The 14,156-nt window shown below is 25.3% G+C and overlaps 3 protein-coding genes and 1 long non-coding RNA gene across 4 annotated transcripts; 1 reads left to right on the top strand and 3 right to left on the bottom strand.

Annotated features, from left to right (window-relative positions):
- Window positions 1-860: 860 nt before the first annotated feature.
- On the top strand, window positions 861-3,348 carry LOC103576461 (tetracycline resistance protein, class D). Its single transcript, XM_008556680.2, has 5 exons — window positions 861-960; window positions 1,030-1,290; window positions 2,374-2,717; window positions 2,784-3,063; window positions 3,143-3,348. Exons 1-5 carry the CDS (start codon window positions 861-863, stop codon window positions 3,346-3,348), a joined length of 1,191 nt encoding a protein of 396 aa, XP_008554902.2.
- Window positions 3,349-4,769: 1,421 nt separating this feature from the next.
- Window positions 4,770-6,707, bottom strand: LOC103576462 (sepiapterin reductase). The gene is made up of 3 exons (XM_014440662.2): window positions 6,302-6,707; window positions 5,919-6,223; window positions 4,770-5,231 (listed from the first exon to the last, which is right to left on the bottom strand). The coding sequence occupies exons 1-3, from the start codon at window positions 6,534-6,536 to the stop codon at window positions 4,989-4,991; spliced, it is 783 nt and encodes a 260-aa protein (XP_014296148.1). The 5' UTR covers window positions 6,537-6,707; the 3' UTR covers window positions 4,770-4,988.
- Window positions 6,708-7,928: 1,221 nt separating this feature from the next.
- Window positions 7,929-9,598, bottom strand: LOC103576429 (allergen Tha p 1). Its single transcript, XM_008556643.3, has 4 exons — window positions 9,500-9,598; window positions 8,702-8,879; window positions 8,536-8,630; window positions 7,929-8,218 (listed from the first exon to the last, which is right to left on the bottom strand). Exons 1-4 carry the CDS (start codon window positions 9,503-9,505, stop codon window positions 8,117-8,119), a joined length of 381 nt encoding a protein of 126 aa, XP_008554865.1. The 5' UTR covers window positions 9,506-9,598; the 3' UTR covers window positions 7,929-8,116.
- Window positions 9,599-12,215: 2,617 nt separating this feature from the next.
- LOC128669018 (uncharacterized) lies at window positions 12,216-14,066 on the bottom strand. Its single transcript, XR_008404573.1, has 4 exons — window positions 13,844-14,066; window positions 13,596-13,648; window positions 13,001-13,384; window positions 12,216-12,384 (listed from the first exon to the last, which is right to left on the bottom strand). It is a non-coding gene; the product is annotated as an uncharacterized LOC128669018 (long non-coding RNA).
- Between the last annotated feature and the right edge of the window lie 90 nt (window positions 14,067-14,156).

The following is a 14,156-nucleotide window of genomic DNA, read 5'->3' as shown; positions in this document are numbered from 1 at the left end:
ACAAACAACAATCCGCATATTTTTTTAAACGTCATTTTTTATCGCAATCATAAAATTAAAATTACTTATACTTGAATCGTTTTATAGAGTTATTCTTCAAGAAAATTTTATACTTTTCATTACTCAGTACAGCAGTGATCAGTTACATGAAATTAATCCAAATAAATAAATACATTTTTTTTTGTTTAACATTTCATTGATAAATTATTAATGAGTGGTTTAAATTACTAAGTGACTTACATATTATTATAAGATATAATAATAATAATAGTACTGAAGTAATCTTTCAAAAAAGTTACAAGCTGCTAATAAATATTATTATAATACCCAGGAATATTTTTATTTATAACGTATTTTCTTATTTTGTTATATATCTTGATCACCCGAGTCTCAATATTAGACGTAACTTTAGTGTTTTTAACATTTTCAACGTAAATTTAACGTTCCTAACGTTTTGAATATTCAAAAGAAGATTTAGTGGTTTTATAGTATACAAAATGTAATTTCGTAATTTTTGTTAAGCCTTTTATGGCTCCCGATATCTGCCTTCAGAGCCAGAAGGAGGTACTAAAAAATTTTGGGGAATTGACGTGATTATAATCCAGGAGTACAAAATTGATGAAAAAATTTATATATTTATATATATGTGTAGATTTTAATTACGTTTTAGATTCGTGATAATCCAATCTACGTTTTAAATAAGTTAAAAACGGTAAATTTAAACTGACAATGTCCAAAACATTCAATTTAAGTACGATATTTCGACTCGGGCAGTTATACATTCAATCAATACAATAATTTATTTTTTGACTCATAGTTATTTGATAATAAATGATAATCAGTTGAGTATTCTCTAACTAATGGAAAAAAAATGTATAAAGTTAATAAAAACTGGAGGGAGATGTCGTGGATTGATGGAACCGATAATGTTTTTATTATTATTAGCTGACGGATTGCAAAGTATGTTCTATTATTTAAAAAATTTGATAATATATATGGGATTAATTGATTATATTTGTTTTTTGACAGCTAATGTCTTCATTGATATGATTCTCTTTCAAACATGTAGACAAATACAGGTAGGAAACGAAACGGACTGTAATATTATTCATACAAATAGTAGTAGTGAAGAAGCACGAGAGTTAAATAAAATTGTTCAGCGGGATGCAAGTTATGTAATTATGTCGAAATCACTGATGACAAGTATTTTACCCTCATTTTTAATATTATTCTTGGGGCCGTGGAGTGATAAATATGGCAGAAAACCTCTTTTAATAACTGGAGCCTTTGGTAATTTCATTTCGTTACTTTCCATTCAATTAGAATTCAATTTATTAAAATATTATATTAAGTTTTTAAATCATTCAGTTGGAAATTTGTAAATAAGGTAAAATAACCAGCATACCTGATCAGGGAATCAGTTCCCTGAGTAGATACAAGGCTTTTTACTTTAATTATTAGTAAAATATTATAGAAAATTCTAGGACAAAAAAAAAAGAAAAGAAACATAAACATTATGGAACGATGAATCGATAGTATATTACACACTGGGAGAAGAAAGTAGAACATTCTAACCCGGATGTGTAATTGGCTATCCGAGTTGAAGGCTCCTTGGTGTGTATACTATTTCTTACCATCCCTGATTCAGAAATCTAATTTGAAATAATTCAAACACGCTCCGAAACAATTTAACGTTGGCAAAATTGACTATATACAGATATACACTATAGCATGGATTGAATCATTTCAAATTAGATTTCTGAATCAGGGATACTTGCATAAAACATTTTTTACTATACCTGCGCCGGAAGTTTAAATTCCTGCTCTGTTTAGAAGGAAGAAAGTCGTTCTTTTCTTTTATGAGAAGACAAATGATAAAAATTAGCGCATGTGCCGTTCTTTCTACAAACAGAGACAAAAATTTTAACTTTCAGTCGCAGATCTGGTGAAAAATAGTACATTCATCTCTCTAAACATGAATAAGTAAAATAAGTGAATATTCACTAATTCTGAGTGCCAATCGAACCACTTTTTGAAATTAGTGGTTCGGTTTGCACTTGGAATTAGTCAATATTCACTTATTTTCACTAATTCATGTTTAGAGAGATTATGGAAGAAGGTAATGAGCCAGATGGAATGTTCAACTTTCTTCTCTTGGTGTGTCCCGGGAAAAAATTTTTAGGCATGACCATGTCTGTTCATGTGTGGTCAGGCATGAAATTAGCATGATCATGCCTCTTCATGCATGGTCATGTCTGAATCATTAAATACTTCAGGCCTGACCATGCATGGCTGTGTCTATTTATGTCTACTCTACTGAGGACAATAATATTATTATTATTACAACCGTAAAATATAATTTTTTTTTTTCAGTCCCACTGTGTAAATATACAATATTATCAATATTGAGTACTTTTGATACAAATCCATGGATGACTTTAATAGCTTTTCTACCATCAGCTTTATTGGGTAACAGTTGCTTATTAGCAACAATTTGCTATATTTCTGACACAACAGTTCCTGAAAAACGGTCATGGCGTTTAGCTTGCTTACAAACTTCTTTAAGGGTTGGATTATTAATCGGGACGTTTATCGGCCCATTAATATTTCAAGAACTCGGTTATACATTTTTGTTTATTATTGCTGCTTCACTTTCCTTATTATCATTACTATATGTATTATTCATGGTACCTGAATCTATACAGAATGAACCTACGGTAAGTTTAGTCAATAATTAATGAATTTTGATGTAAAATAATTTCTAATAAATTTATTATTTTCAGGAAAAGTGGGGGAATCCATTTGATTTCTCTTTAGTTAAACAATTAATAACAACGTGTACAAAAAAACGAGATAGTTTAAATCGTGAATTGTTGTGGAGTTCTTTACTAGTTTTATCTTTAATTAGAATAATAGTCGATGGAACTTTAGATATAAATTATTTGTTTGCGCATGCAAAACTTGGTTGGAATATCGTGCAGTATTCAATGTTCAATAGTTTTTCTATGGTTACATTAATTATCGGGACATTTTGCGGTATCAAAGTAATGACAGATTATATAGGTAATTGTTTACACCAATAACAATAAATTACTTCAATAGTAATTATTAAGTGATATTATCAGATATATTATTATTACAGGTCTTGTCGACATTACACAGATCTTAATAGGATGTTTGTCAGGTTTCGCAGCATCATTATGTCTTTCTTTCGTTACTGAATCTTGGCATATGTATTTACACATTTTTTTAGGAATTTTAAGTGGTATTATATTACCTACTACACGATCACTTATATCTAAATCTGCTCCTTCAGATGATTTAGGTATAGAATTATATCTATTATAAGTTCATAACGATGAAAAATGGAGACAAAAAATTTACGAATTTTTATTGTGCTGTTGACCAAATTTGAAGCAGGAAGTTAAGTTGTCAAACAATTATTACGTTGTACTATCTATAATTATTATTGTGAGCCTCTAGAAATTTTTTATTTTTTACTACATAATTCCTACTCTAAACAAATAATATTCATCAATAAATTTAAAATGTATAATATTTTTTGCAACATGGCATAATAATTTTTTGGCAACTCAACTTCCTGTTTCGTTTAATTGACAGCATAACAAAAATTCGTAAATTTCCTCAACCTACTTATCTCTGTGATTGAATATACATAATACTTATTGAAATTATATTTTTTACAGGTAAAGTGTTCTGCCTGGTGTCTTTCATAGACACACTCTTACCTTTAGGAAGTGCTCCATTATACAATTTAATATATTCTTCATTAATATTTGTTTATCCATCACCAGTATATTTAATGACGTCTGGAATATATTTTTTAATGATAATAATAAGTATAATTATTAATTTGAAATTAATTAATCAAAAATCTTCCAATCAATGTGCTACTCAAGCAGACTGATTTATGTACATTAGACTTTGCCGAATAAAATGGATATTTTTTTTTTTTGGTCCCATACGAAAATTACGTTGTATATACATAAAAAACAATTGGGTACATATTTATATACACAAATGTAAACTAAAATAATTTTTTATCTAATTGGATATTAAAAAGACCTTTGATTTAGAACGGTTTTCAGATAATTTTGTCCATGCTTTTCTCTGAAATAAAAGCTCTAAACGCAAAATAAAGTGACAGACCCGATGCTTTACTCTATGAACAAGCAAAGTCACTTCAATTTTTTGATAACTTCCATTTGTTTATGAGAAAAGTCTGGATAAAGTTCCCATTTACTGTACGAGTACAACAAAGATAGTACCATCTATCCAGTTGAGTGCGAATAGAGAAACAAATGAAAATGCGTCTTGGATATTCTTTCAGTACCCCCCCCCCCCCCCCACTTTGTGAAAATATTCCTTGACTCAACTGTCATAACCTTACTCAAATTTCATTAATTAAATTAAAATAATTGAAGCATTAATTTAAAAAAAAGACAAGGCAGCAATTTCGCCGAAATATAGAATTAAAAAAAAATGACTTACAGTTTTATCAATTTTAGGAATCAAACGAAATTTGGTAAATAAATTTCAGCCGGCATAATTTCAAAATTCGAATTTTAATGTTGACGTGAAGATTTTACTAAAATTTTGTTTAACTCCTAATTAATATTAACTAAGTATTTTTTTTTTTTTTTGAAATCTATCTCAGCGAAATTTCAAAAGATTGTGGGGGGGGGGGGGCACTGCCTGAATCTGTGTTGATGATTTAGGTACAATTACATTATTCAAATAATTAATAATTAATCGTTTAAATAAATTTTTTATTTAAGTCAATAATATTTTCCTTTACAATTTTTAATATATTCCTCATACTTATCAGTTTAACCTTCTGAGCATATTGTTTAACTGTTTTTTACAGCAAGTTTTTTTATAAAAAAAAAATTATTATAAAAAATAATTTGTTATAGTTGAAATATTTATGTAAATATATAAGAAAATAACAAAAGTCTATTTACTATTTAAATTTTATCAAAATAATCAACATGATCGCCTGATTTATACTTTTGTTCTTTTAATATTCCAATAAGACGATCAACCGTTTGATCAGTAGTCAATTGCTTTCTTTCTTTACGCGTATTACTCATAGTTGTTCTCAGATTATTATCTGCAGCAGTTTCTGCTATCGTTTTCAGCATATCAGTTTCAACTGGACCTGGTGAATAATTTAAAACATTCACCTCAGGGAATTCATGAGCAAAAACCTAGAAAATATAAATCATACTGAAGTTAGCTGAAGTCTAATAATATTTGAATTTATTTATAATATAATATAATATAATATAATAAAAAATAAATAAACGATAGATTTAAAAAACAAATATTTCAGAAAATTGCACTGATAGTTTTTTTAGTTTTTTTTTTTTTGCAATTTATTGGTTGGTAAAAAAATTAAAAAATTTTTTATTGTCTGCTAACTTCAGAATCATGAAATCAGCTGACATCTGATAATTTACAAATTCAATTATAAACGATAAATTAAAAAAAAAATATTTCAGAAAATTGCACCTATAGTTTTTTAAATTTTCTACATGTGCATATTTTTTTTTTTTTTTTTTTTTTTTTTTTTTTTTTTTTTTTAATTGAATTGTGAAAAAAAAATCCTGCTAACTACAAGATCATTAAATTAATTATGAGTGTGAACGTAGCTGACAATTGTAATTTAAAAAATTTTGAAATAAATGAATTAAATCTGAATCTAAAAAAAAAATGTACATTTATAAAACTTGAAAATCAGTATGTGCATTTTTTTAATTTTCATGTTTCAATTTTCTAATTCATTAATTCGTAATTTCAAAATTGTCTCATATCTGCTACGTTCACACTCAAATAATTATACTATAAAAAAATTACATTAATTATTAAATAAATAAATAAACAAAATTAATTACTTTAAAATACATTTCACGTCCAGCTTTTCCAGTACAATAATAACCCATAGATTTAAAAGGTTCAATACCGCAGAGTGACGTTATATTAATAACTAGTTTTTTAGCTTGAACTTTGTCATTAAATATTTTCATGAAAACAGAATTTAAAACAGCCGGTGAAAATACATTTAAATCATAATATTTTCTCCACTCATCAAAATCATCCATGTCAATAGTAAACTTTGATAAATCTCCAACTGATCCAACATTGTGGACAACAACAGCACGATCATACTCACCAGGATTTACATATTTATTAATTATACCTAAAAGAAAAATAAAAAACATCAATAAATTATCAATAAAGTTAACAACAGCATAAACAATCAATAATTAATTAATACCAGCTAACTGATCAGCTTTTGCTACAGATAAATCAACGCTAACGTAGTCAACATTAACATGATTATGTATTTTACCAGCTGTTTCCTTCAAACCATTTTCATCACGTGCCAATAATAGTAATCGTGAATCTTTGTCTAATAATTCTGAAAATTTAATTGCTATTTCACGTCCAATTCCTTTACTTGCTCCAGTTATTAAAATAAATACTTTTCCTGATAATAATTCCACCGCCATTATTACTGACTGATAAAATCACAGACTCACAAACAACTCAGATAAATTTACACCACGACTATGTCAATACAAATAATAACAGAAAAGGCGTAGGATTTCAACAGGTGTCTCTTGTAAAACTTTTACTTCTTAATATTTATCACTGAATAAATAAACTTTTTTAAATTTATCAATAATTTTATGAATATTGTAATTTTTTTTTTTATAATCTGAATAAATCAATAAGTGTCTACTTTATATACATATTTTTTATCAATGAATAAAAAAAAATTGATCAATATCTAAATTGCGCTGTATTGTATAATATGATAATGAATTTGTCACTTGTATTTCTGATTAATTTGAATTTTATTAACAAGTAGTTAATTAATTAAACAATTATTTAAAAATTCATTATGACTAAAGTAAAGTATGATATTGAGAGCTACAGATATTTATGAAATTTATTTATTTTAAGTAAACAAAGTAAATACTTTTAAATTTGCATATAAAAAATTAGAAAAAAAGTTTTTGAGGATATTGTCAAAATTTTGTATCTGTTATGAGTAATTTGTTTATAAAAATTTAAAAATTGGCTGATGGATACTTTTAGTATCATATGTGAAGTTACAGATAAATAAATAGCAACAACAGTTTTTTTTTAAACTTTTGAAATTTTAAGAAAAAACCAATGATTGGCTACAGAAAACAAACGTTCAAAAATAGTTAAAAATCAACGTTTTCTGAACGTATTTTAACTGAAGAAAAAGTGGAGAAAATCATTTTTCTTTCATCAAGTAATAGAGAGTCAAAAAAATTTTTTTTTTGAATTTGTAGAAGTTTAAGAATCATTTAGAAAATTAAAGTACCAGACTTGGTTTTGTGACATCTATAAAATAACAGTTTTGAGGCTTTTAGCCTGTCGATAAGCCACCAAACTATTGACAACACAACCGGAAATTTATGTCACCGAAAAATATATGCTTGAAAGATTTGACGTCTTATATTAATAATAGTTTGACTGTCTGCTACTTTCAGTATTATGATTATTGTCTTTCAAATTGAAAAAAAAAAATAATACTTTTACTGATAAATATTTCCTGATTGAAAAATTCAATTTCTTAATAATAATAAAAAATCTGAATTTTACTGGCATGATTGAAACGATTTTTTGAAAAATTAAAATAAAATAATTAATTGATTTATCGAAAACTGTAAATGAGTATCGATTTTACTTTTTTAATAAATTATTACTAGGCAAAAAATATAACTAATTAAAGTTCATTAAAAAAATCTATTCTTAGAAATAAAATTAATCTCTCCGCAGTCGAAATATCAGTGACGATAAATAAAATATTAATTGAACTTGAGCAGTATAATAAAAATAAATAAATTAAATAAAAAACAACAATATTATTAACAATAATTTTTTTTAATACATTTCAACAAACAATAAGTACACTGTAATCACATAATGGCAACTAATAATAAGTGTAGTGCATTTATTACATTTTATAGCAGAACAGTAAATTGTGTTAAGACTTACAAATGAGAATCATTTTTTTTTTTATATATATTTATTATTAGTTAATGTTTAATATTTAAACATTAATTCCTTTAGCTTTAGCTTGATCTTCGTATTTCTTACGGTACTCATTGTTGGGGTCGTATTTGACAGCTAATTTGTCCCATAAGTCTTTTTTCTAAAAAAAAAATTATTATATAACATAAATATTTGTTTGTGTTTGAATATTTAAAAAAAAAGAGCCATGACTTTTGGGGAATACCCACACGTTCCTGGTTTAAAAACTAGGACACGTGAAAGTTAAACGGGTTTGAAAGGAATAGTTTCCTTTTATACAAACGTACAGATGTAATATGTAATAATGAGAATTTACGGGTGTGTAACATTAATCACATAACTGGTTTCAGTATAAATCCATACATAATAATGTAGATGTAATAAAAATAAACTAACATAAAATAATGGAGTGACATAATAACAGAAAAGTATACTTACGTTATTGACCAAGTGTCGAATAACTTTTTCACTTTTAGTTTTTTGTTTTTCAGTGCAGCTTTCACAACTAGTGGCAAGAGCATCAGGTAAAATCTCTAAATAAAATAAACAAGTTGATTAATTAATAAATTATAAATTTATACAATTAAAATTCATAATTACTTACCTTTTAATTTGGCTCCTTCAGCTGTACAAGGTCCTTTTTCTAACAAACAATTAACGTAAGCCTTTAACAAACGATCACTGCCTAAAATACCATCAACGTCAACATCATCGAATTTATTGGTATACGGGGTAGTTGCTGCCAAAGCCACTGCGACAATGGCCAGAAAAATTATAGCGACCTATTAAAAAAAAATAATAAATTTTATTAATTAACAATAATTAATTATTATGATGAATAATTTTTTTCAACAAATTAATGACAAACAAAAAAATAAAAAAATTTTTAATTCATTATTTAAAACCCACAGGTTTTTATTTTTAAATAAATAATTTTAATATTAACAGTAAAAAATTTTAAACTCATACAGCAAATTTTTCAAAGTCTATATTTTTAATAATAATTTTTCTTCGCATGTGTGAATGTAACAGACATCAGACAAATTTAAAATAATTATTTAATATAGTAAATAATTAATAAAATAAAATTTTGAAAAAATGCGCATTTAAAAAATTTTTAAATTAATAAGTGCATTTTTTATAAATATTATTTTTTACATATTTACTCTATTTATTTATAATTTTAAATTTGTCTGATGTCTGCTACATTGACACTCGTTTCTAAGTTCAAAAAAAAATTTTGAATGTCTGCTTTTTTCAGCATCGTGATAAATTTTCTTATTTTAAATTGAAAACAAAAAAAAACAGGAAATAAAAAATAAAAACTAATTAGATAAAATAACTATAAATAATTTATGACAGTTATATAACTAAACAGAAAGCTAAAGTAAAATTTTATTACCTTCATATTGATACGTTAACGGGATCCAACGACCAAGAGTAAGAAGTAACTGATGCTGTAGCTGGAGTGTCCGCGTCTTTTATATTAGCTGACGAAGGGTCCTAATTCGCCGAACTCTCTCGCTCATTTCATATATATATTTCTCATTCCATTGATTCGTGGACATGACTGGGCTGATGGGGATCATGTTAAATGTTATTTACATTGTCGCTCTGCATGCTAATGAGATCTATCTTTCTATATAATACTCACAGCTTACGTCTACGTAATATTATCATCTCAGTATTCATATTCAGTATCTCAAAGACTCGTCTATGATATTATCGTGCGTCATTCTTACTTTTTTTACAGGACATCAACACAAACGTGTTTTGCAAACCTTTTTTTTAAGCCAATTCGTCTTAGCTATTTTTTGTTAGCACCCACGAAGAAAAATACTATGAATCATTAATTATTATTGTAGAATTAATAGCTGGTCAAAGAACAACTACTTATATTGACATATTGATAGCTATAATTATTATTGAAATTCACTGTAAGTGTAATTTTATTATTGCCTATGTACTGATTTCAATTTTATTATTTAGACAATTTATACATTATCTTATGATACTAAAATTCGCCATGAGTGTAAATGCATACATTTATAATTAAATGTAAAAGAAATTAAACAATTAAAATAATAAAATTTTAAAAAATGCATGTACTGAATTTTAAATTATCTGAACATACATTTTTTATTTTTATTTTATTGACATTTTAATTTATGATTTACAAGTTTTTTAAATTTTCAGATGTCCGCTAACATTACTACCATAAATTAGCCATGATACTGAATTTGGCATACGTCAAATAATTTTTGAATTCTTAGCAAACTTATGAATTATAAAAATAAAAAAAAAAATTTTTTTAAATTGCACCTTTAGTTTTTTAAATTTTCTACATGTGCATATTTTATTTTAAATTCAAACTGTGGAAAAAAAATTAAAAAATTCTTAATTGTCTGCCAACTTCAGAATCATAATTAGCCGGCGTCTTATAATTTTTGGATTTGTTTAAAAATAAATTTTAAAAAAGGAGAAAATATTTTTAAAAAATGCACTTATAGTTTTTTTATTTTTCTATATGTGCATATTTTTAGTTTTTTTTTTTTTTTAATTAAATTGTTAAAAAATATTCAAAAATTATTAATTGTCTGCTAACCAGGATCATATAATGAGTATGAATTTAAAATTATTAATAAATAGTGTAATGAAAAAAATGCACATTTAAAAAATTTTGAAATGAATAGTGTATTTTTTATAAATTTTATTGTTTCAATTATTTACTCTGTTTATTTATAGTTTTAAATTTGTATGTCTGTTACATTTACAAATTTCATAAATTATCTTTTAAAGTTTTTTTTGAATTAACTTAATAATGAATAAATTTACGTACATCTTAAGAAAATTCTCAGTATTTATTTTTAAAATGTTCTTACTGTATATTTTTTTATCTCTCATTGCAATGTAAATTTTTTCAAAATTTATTTTATTAAGTATTTAAATTAAAATTTATTTTAATTAATACTTTAAAAAATTCCTTTGTTAATATATTTTTTTACAATAACTATTATAATTATTACACAAATATATAATTAATATATATATAATTTTTTTTAATGATCTTGACATATGTACGAGAGACTTCGATGCCAGAGTATGAATCATCTTTTTACCGCAACTCTTACTACCACAGAACTTTTGAACTTTGTATGGCAGTCATATATATTTTTATTTCATATTATTTATTGTATTTTTGAAGACATATTACTTTTTTACGGAATTATTATTTTTTAAACGGATTCTACTTTTATATTTATAAGTATGGATATAAAATTGTGTAATCTTCTGGAATTAAAGATAAAAAATATTGTCCATGAACGCATTGTGTGAATTATTAGATCCTGTTTATGAAGGTTTTTATGCAAACAATTGCAAAAAAGGTGTTATCATGGACAGTGAGATAAATAAATGATCAATAGTAATCAAAACTTGATATGGTCTTTGTAATATTAAATTTAATTAGACACGTGTTCTAGCCAGACTCGGGATGGATTATCCCAATAAAAAAAGGATCAAACTTTCAGATATCGTCAAAAAATTCAAATTAGATTGTCCGGAAGGACAACTGGTTTACGTCGTTAAGGAAAAAATAAAAAAAAAGTTATTCAAGATGTAAGGAAATAAAATAAAATATAATAATGAGCCGTGAATTAAATGACCTTCGGATACAAGTTTCTGTAGTCAAATCAGTCAGGATTCTTGACACCGACCTCGAACATCAAATGACCGTGAATTACTTGTTTTCATTTTTTATAAATTATTTTAAATAAAAAAAAAAAACTAATTATATCAGTTACGTTTACTTTTGTTACGGTTTGATAGTTTTTTTTTATTGATTTATTTTTAGTTTAAAAATAATTCAATAATTTTTAACGTAATTAGTTTCGTACAAAGGAATTTATTAATTTAAAAAAAAATTATTGTTGTATAAGAATTTAATTGGTTATAAATTATTAAGAAAAATTCTGATGAAAAAAATGCTAGCGATGTTAAATAAAATAAAGAGCCGTCAAAATTTCCAGATCGTTGGGTTTTTCCACACTTAGGATATGTAAAATTTTTATGTAAATAAACTCAAAAGATTACTCTAATAAGATAAAAAAACACAAACATAAAAATATAATATATGATTTATTCTTTATTTGGAAATAATATATTTTAGAATAAAAATAAGTTTTAATAACAGACGTATTTTTTTTATATTTTCAAGAATTGATAAAATTAATTATTCAACGGGAATAAACCTAGGAAATTTTTTTCAATGCAATTAATCCTTTGAACCTGCAACAATAAATAAATAAGTAAATAATTAGTTAATAATGCTATCATATGATTCATAAAAAATAAAAAAAAAATGTAAATATTTTTTAATTTAAAGTGCAATTGGCAATAATCGTGCTAATCATACAAACAATGTTTGTAAACTATTATCACTCATATGAAAAAAGCCATTTAAAATAAAATATAATATTGCAAGATTCAAAAAATAGGAAATGAAGTATAATCGATTTTGACCCTTCAGCATTCCTGTGTTTTTTAGTGTCTCGCTTTCACTACGACATCCTAAAATTTGAATAGTGTACTGTAAGCAAAACGCTCATAACGCATGGTGACCACAGATTTTTGTAACTAACATTCTCTTACTTTTACAGGTATTCAAGTAAAATAATTAAAAAATTCCCTGACCATATGTAGTAATATTAAATCATTGGAAATATTTATTTACTTTAAAATATAATGATATAAGTCAGTTCAATAAATAATCAATCATTGCCGTTAAATAAAACTTTATTTTATTGTTTGTTAATGATCATAGTTTTTTTTTTATTTATTTAATGAATAATTTTTTAATTAAATAATAATAATAATAAAGAAAAAATACTAAACGTTGACTTACCATGACAGATGAGTTACATATAAAAAAAAGGATTTCTTGGTTCAAAAATTTTTACTCGCTCCAAAAAAATTTTCTGCATTAGGGCCCGTTCATAAAATACATTCGCACTTATGGAGGAGTGGAGTCGCTTACAGTGACAAGGGGGGTTGAAGGATCTAAGGAAACGTGACGTTCGCAGCTCATCAACTAATTTTGCAAAATTTTACATCCGGTTGAATTGAAAATAAAAATTTTCTTGTGATGAAAACAATTTTTTTTCGGTAAGAAATTTTTTTCTAATCCTAAGAAATTTTTTTTTTAATTGATAATGCAAAATTTTTTTTGCGGTGATAAATTCTTTTTTTTCTGTGTAATAAATTTGCCTTCTGTGACACCGATTGAAATCTGCACATAAATAATTTTGTCTATTTAGTATACTCGTCATACAATTATACGTCGTTATGAATATATAAGTAGATGCAATGAGACATTGTTTTCAGAAGTAGCAAATATAAGATCATGGCATTCAGAGATCTTGGTGGTTGCTTATATCATCATAGTAATAAAATAAAAATTTTAATTTATAATCTTATTATATTAACAAGGTATATCGTACCTGCATAATTATTACTAGTTTTTTTATGGACATTTCTTATTCAATTGTCGAATCTGTAACATAAAAAAAAAAAAAAATTACTTTCACTTTCACGTTTTTTCCATTGCTCATTACTTTAGACAATAGTAATTACTAGTCAGATTAGCAAATACTAAGTATAATCACGGCAATCAGCGATCTTGGTGGTTATATATTTCATCATAAGTAAATACAATATTAATAATTATGATATAAAATACTTAAATTACCTTAATAAAATTTTGTTCTCGAGTTACATTTCCTGGTGATTATTATCTGTAACAAATAAAGTTTTATATTAATTATACGATTGTTTAATCATTAATTTAATGAGCTTGGAGTTTATTTTAATCAGCTAGCAAATACTGAATATAATCACGGCACTCAGAGATCTTGATGGTGAAAAGTTTCATCATATATAAATATAATTAGAATGAGGAGAAAAAAATTTTTAACTTACAGTTATAAAATGTATGTGATTGTTTTCCTGTGGTGCCTAGTTAATTATATCTGTAAAATAAAAATTACTTTAGTAATTAAACA

Source organism: Microplitis demolitor, chromosome 1 (genome assembly GCF_026212275.2).
Source record: "Microplitis demolitor isolate Queensland-Clemson2020A chromosome 1, iyMicDemo2.1a, whole genome shotgun sequence".
Lineage (NCBI taxonomy): Eukaryota > Metazoa > Arthropoda > Insecta > Hymenoptera > Braconidae > Microplitis > Microplitis demolitor.
Note: the sequence above shows the minus strand (reverse complement) of the source record. Positions and strands in the feature narration are given on the sequence as shown.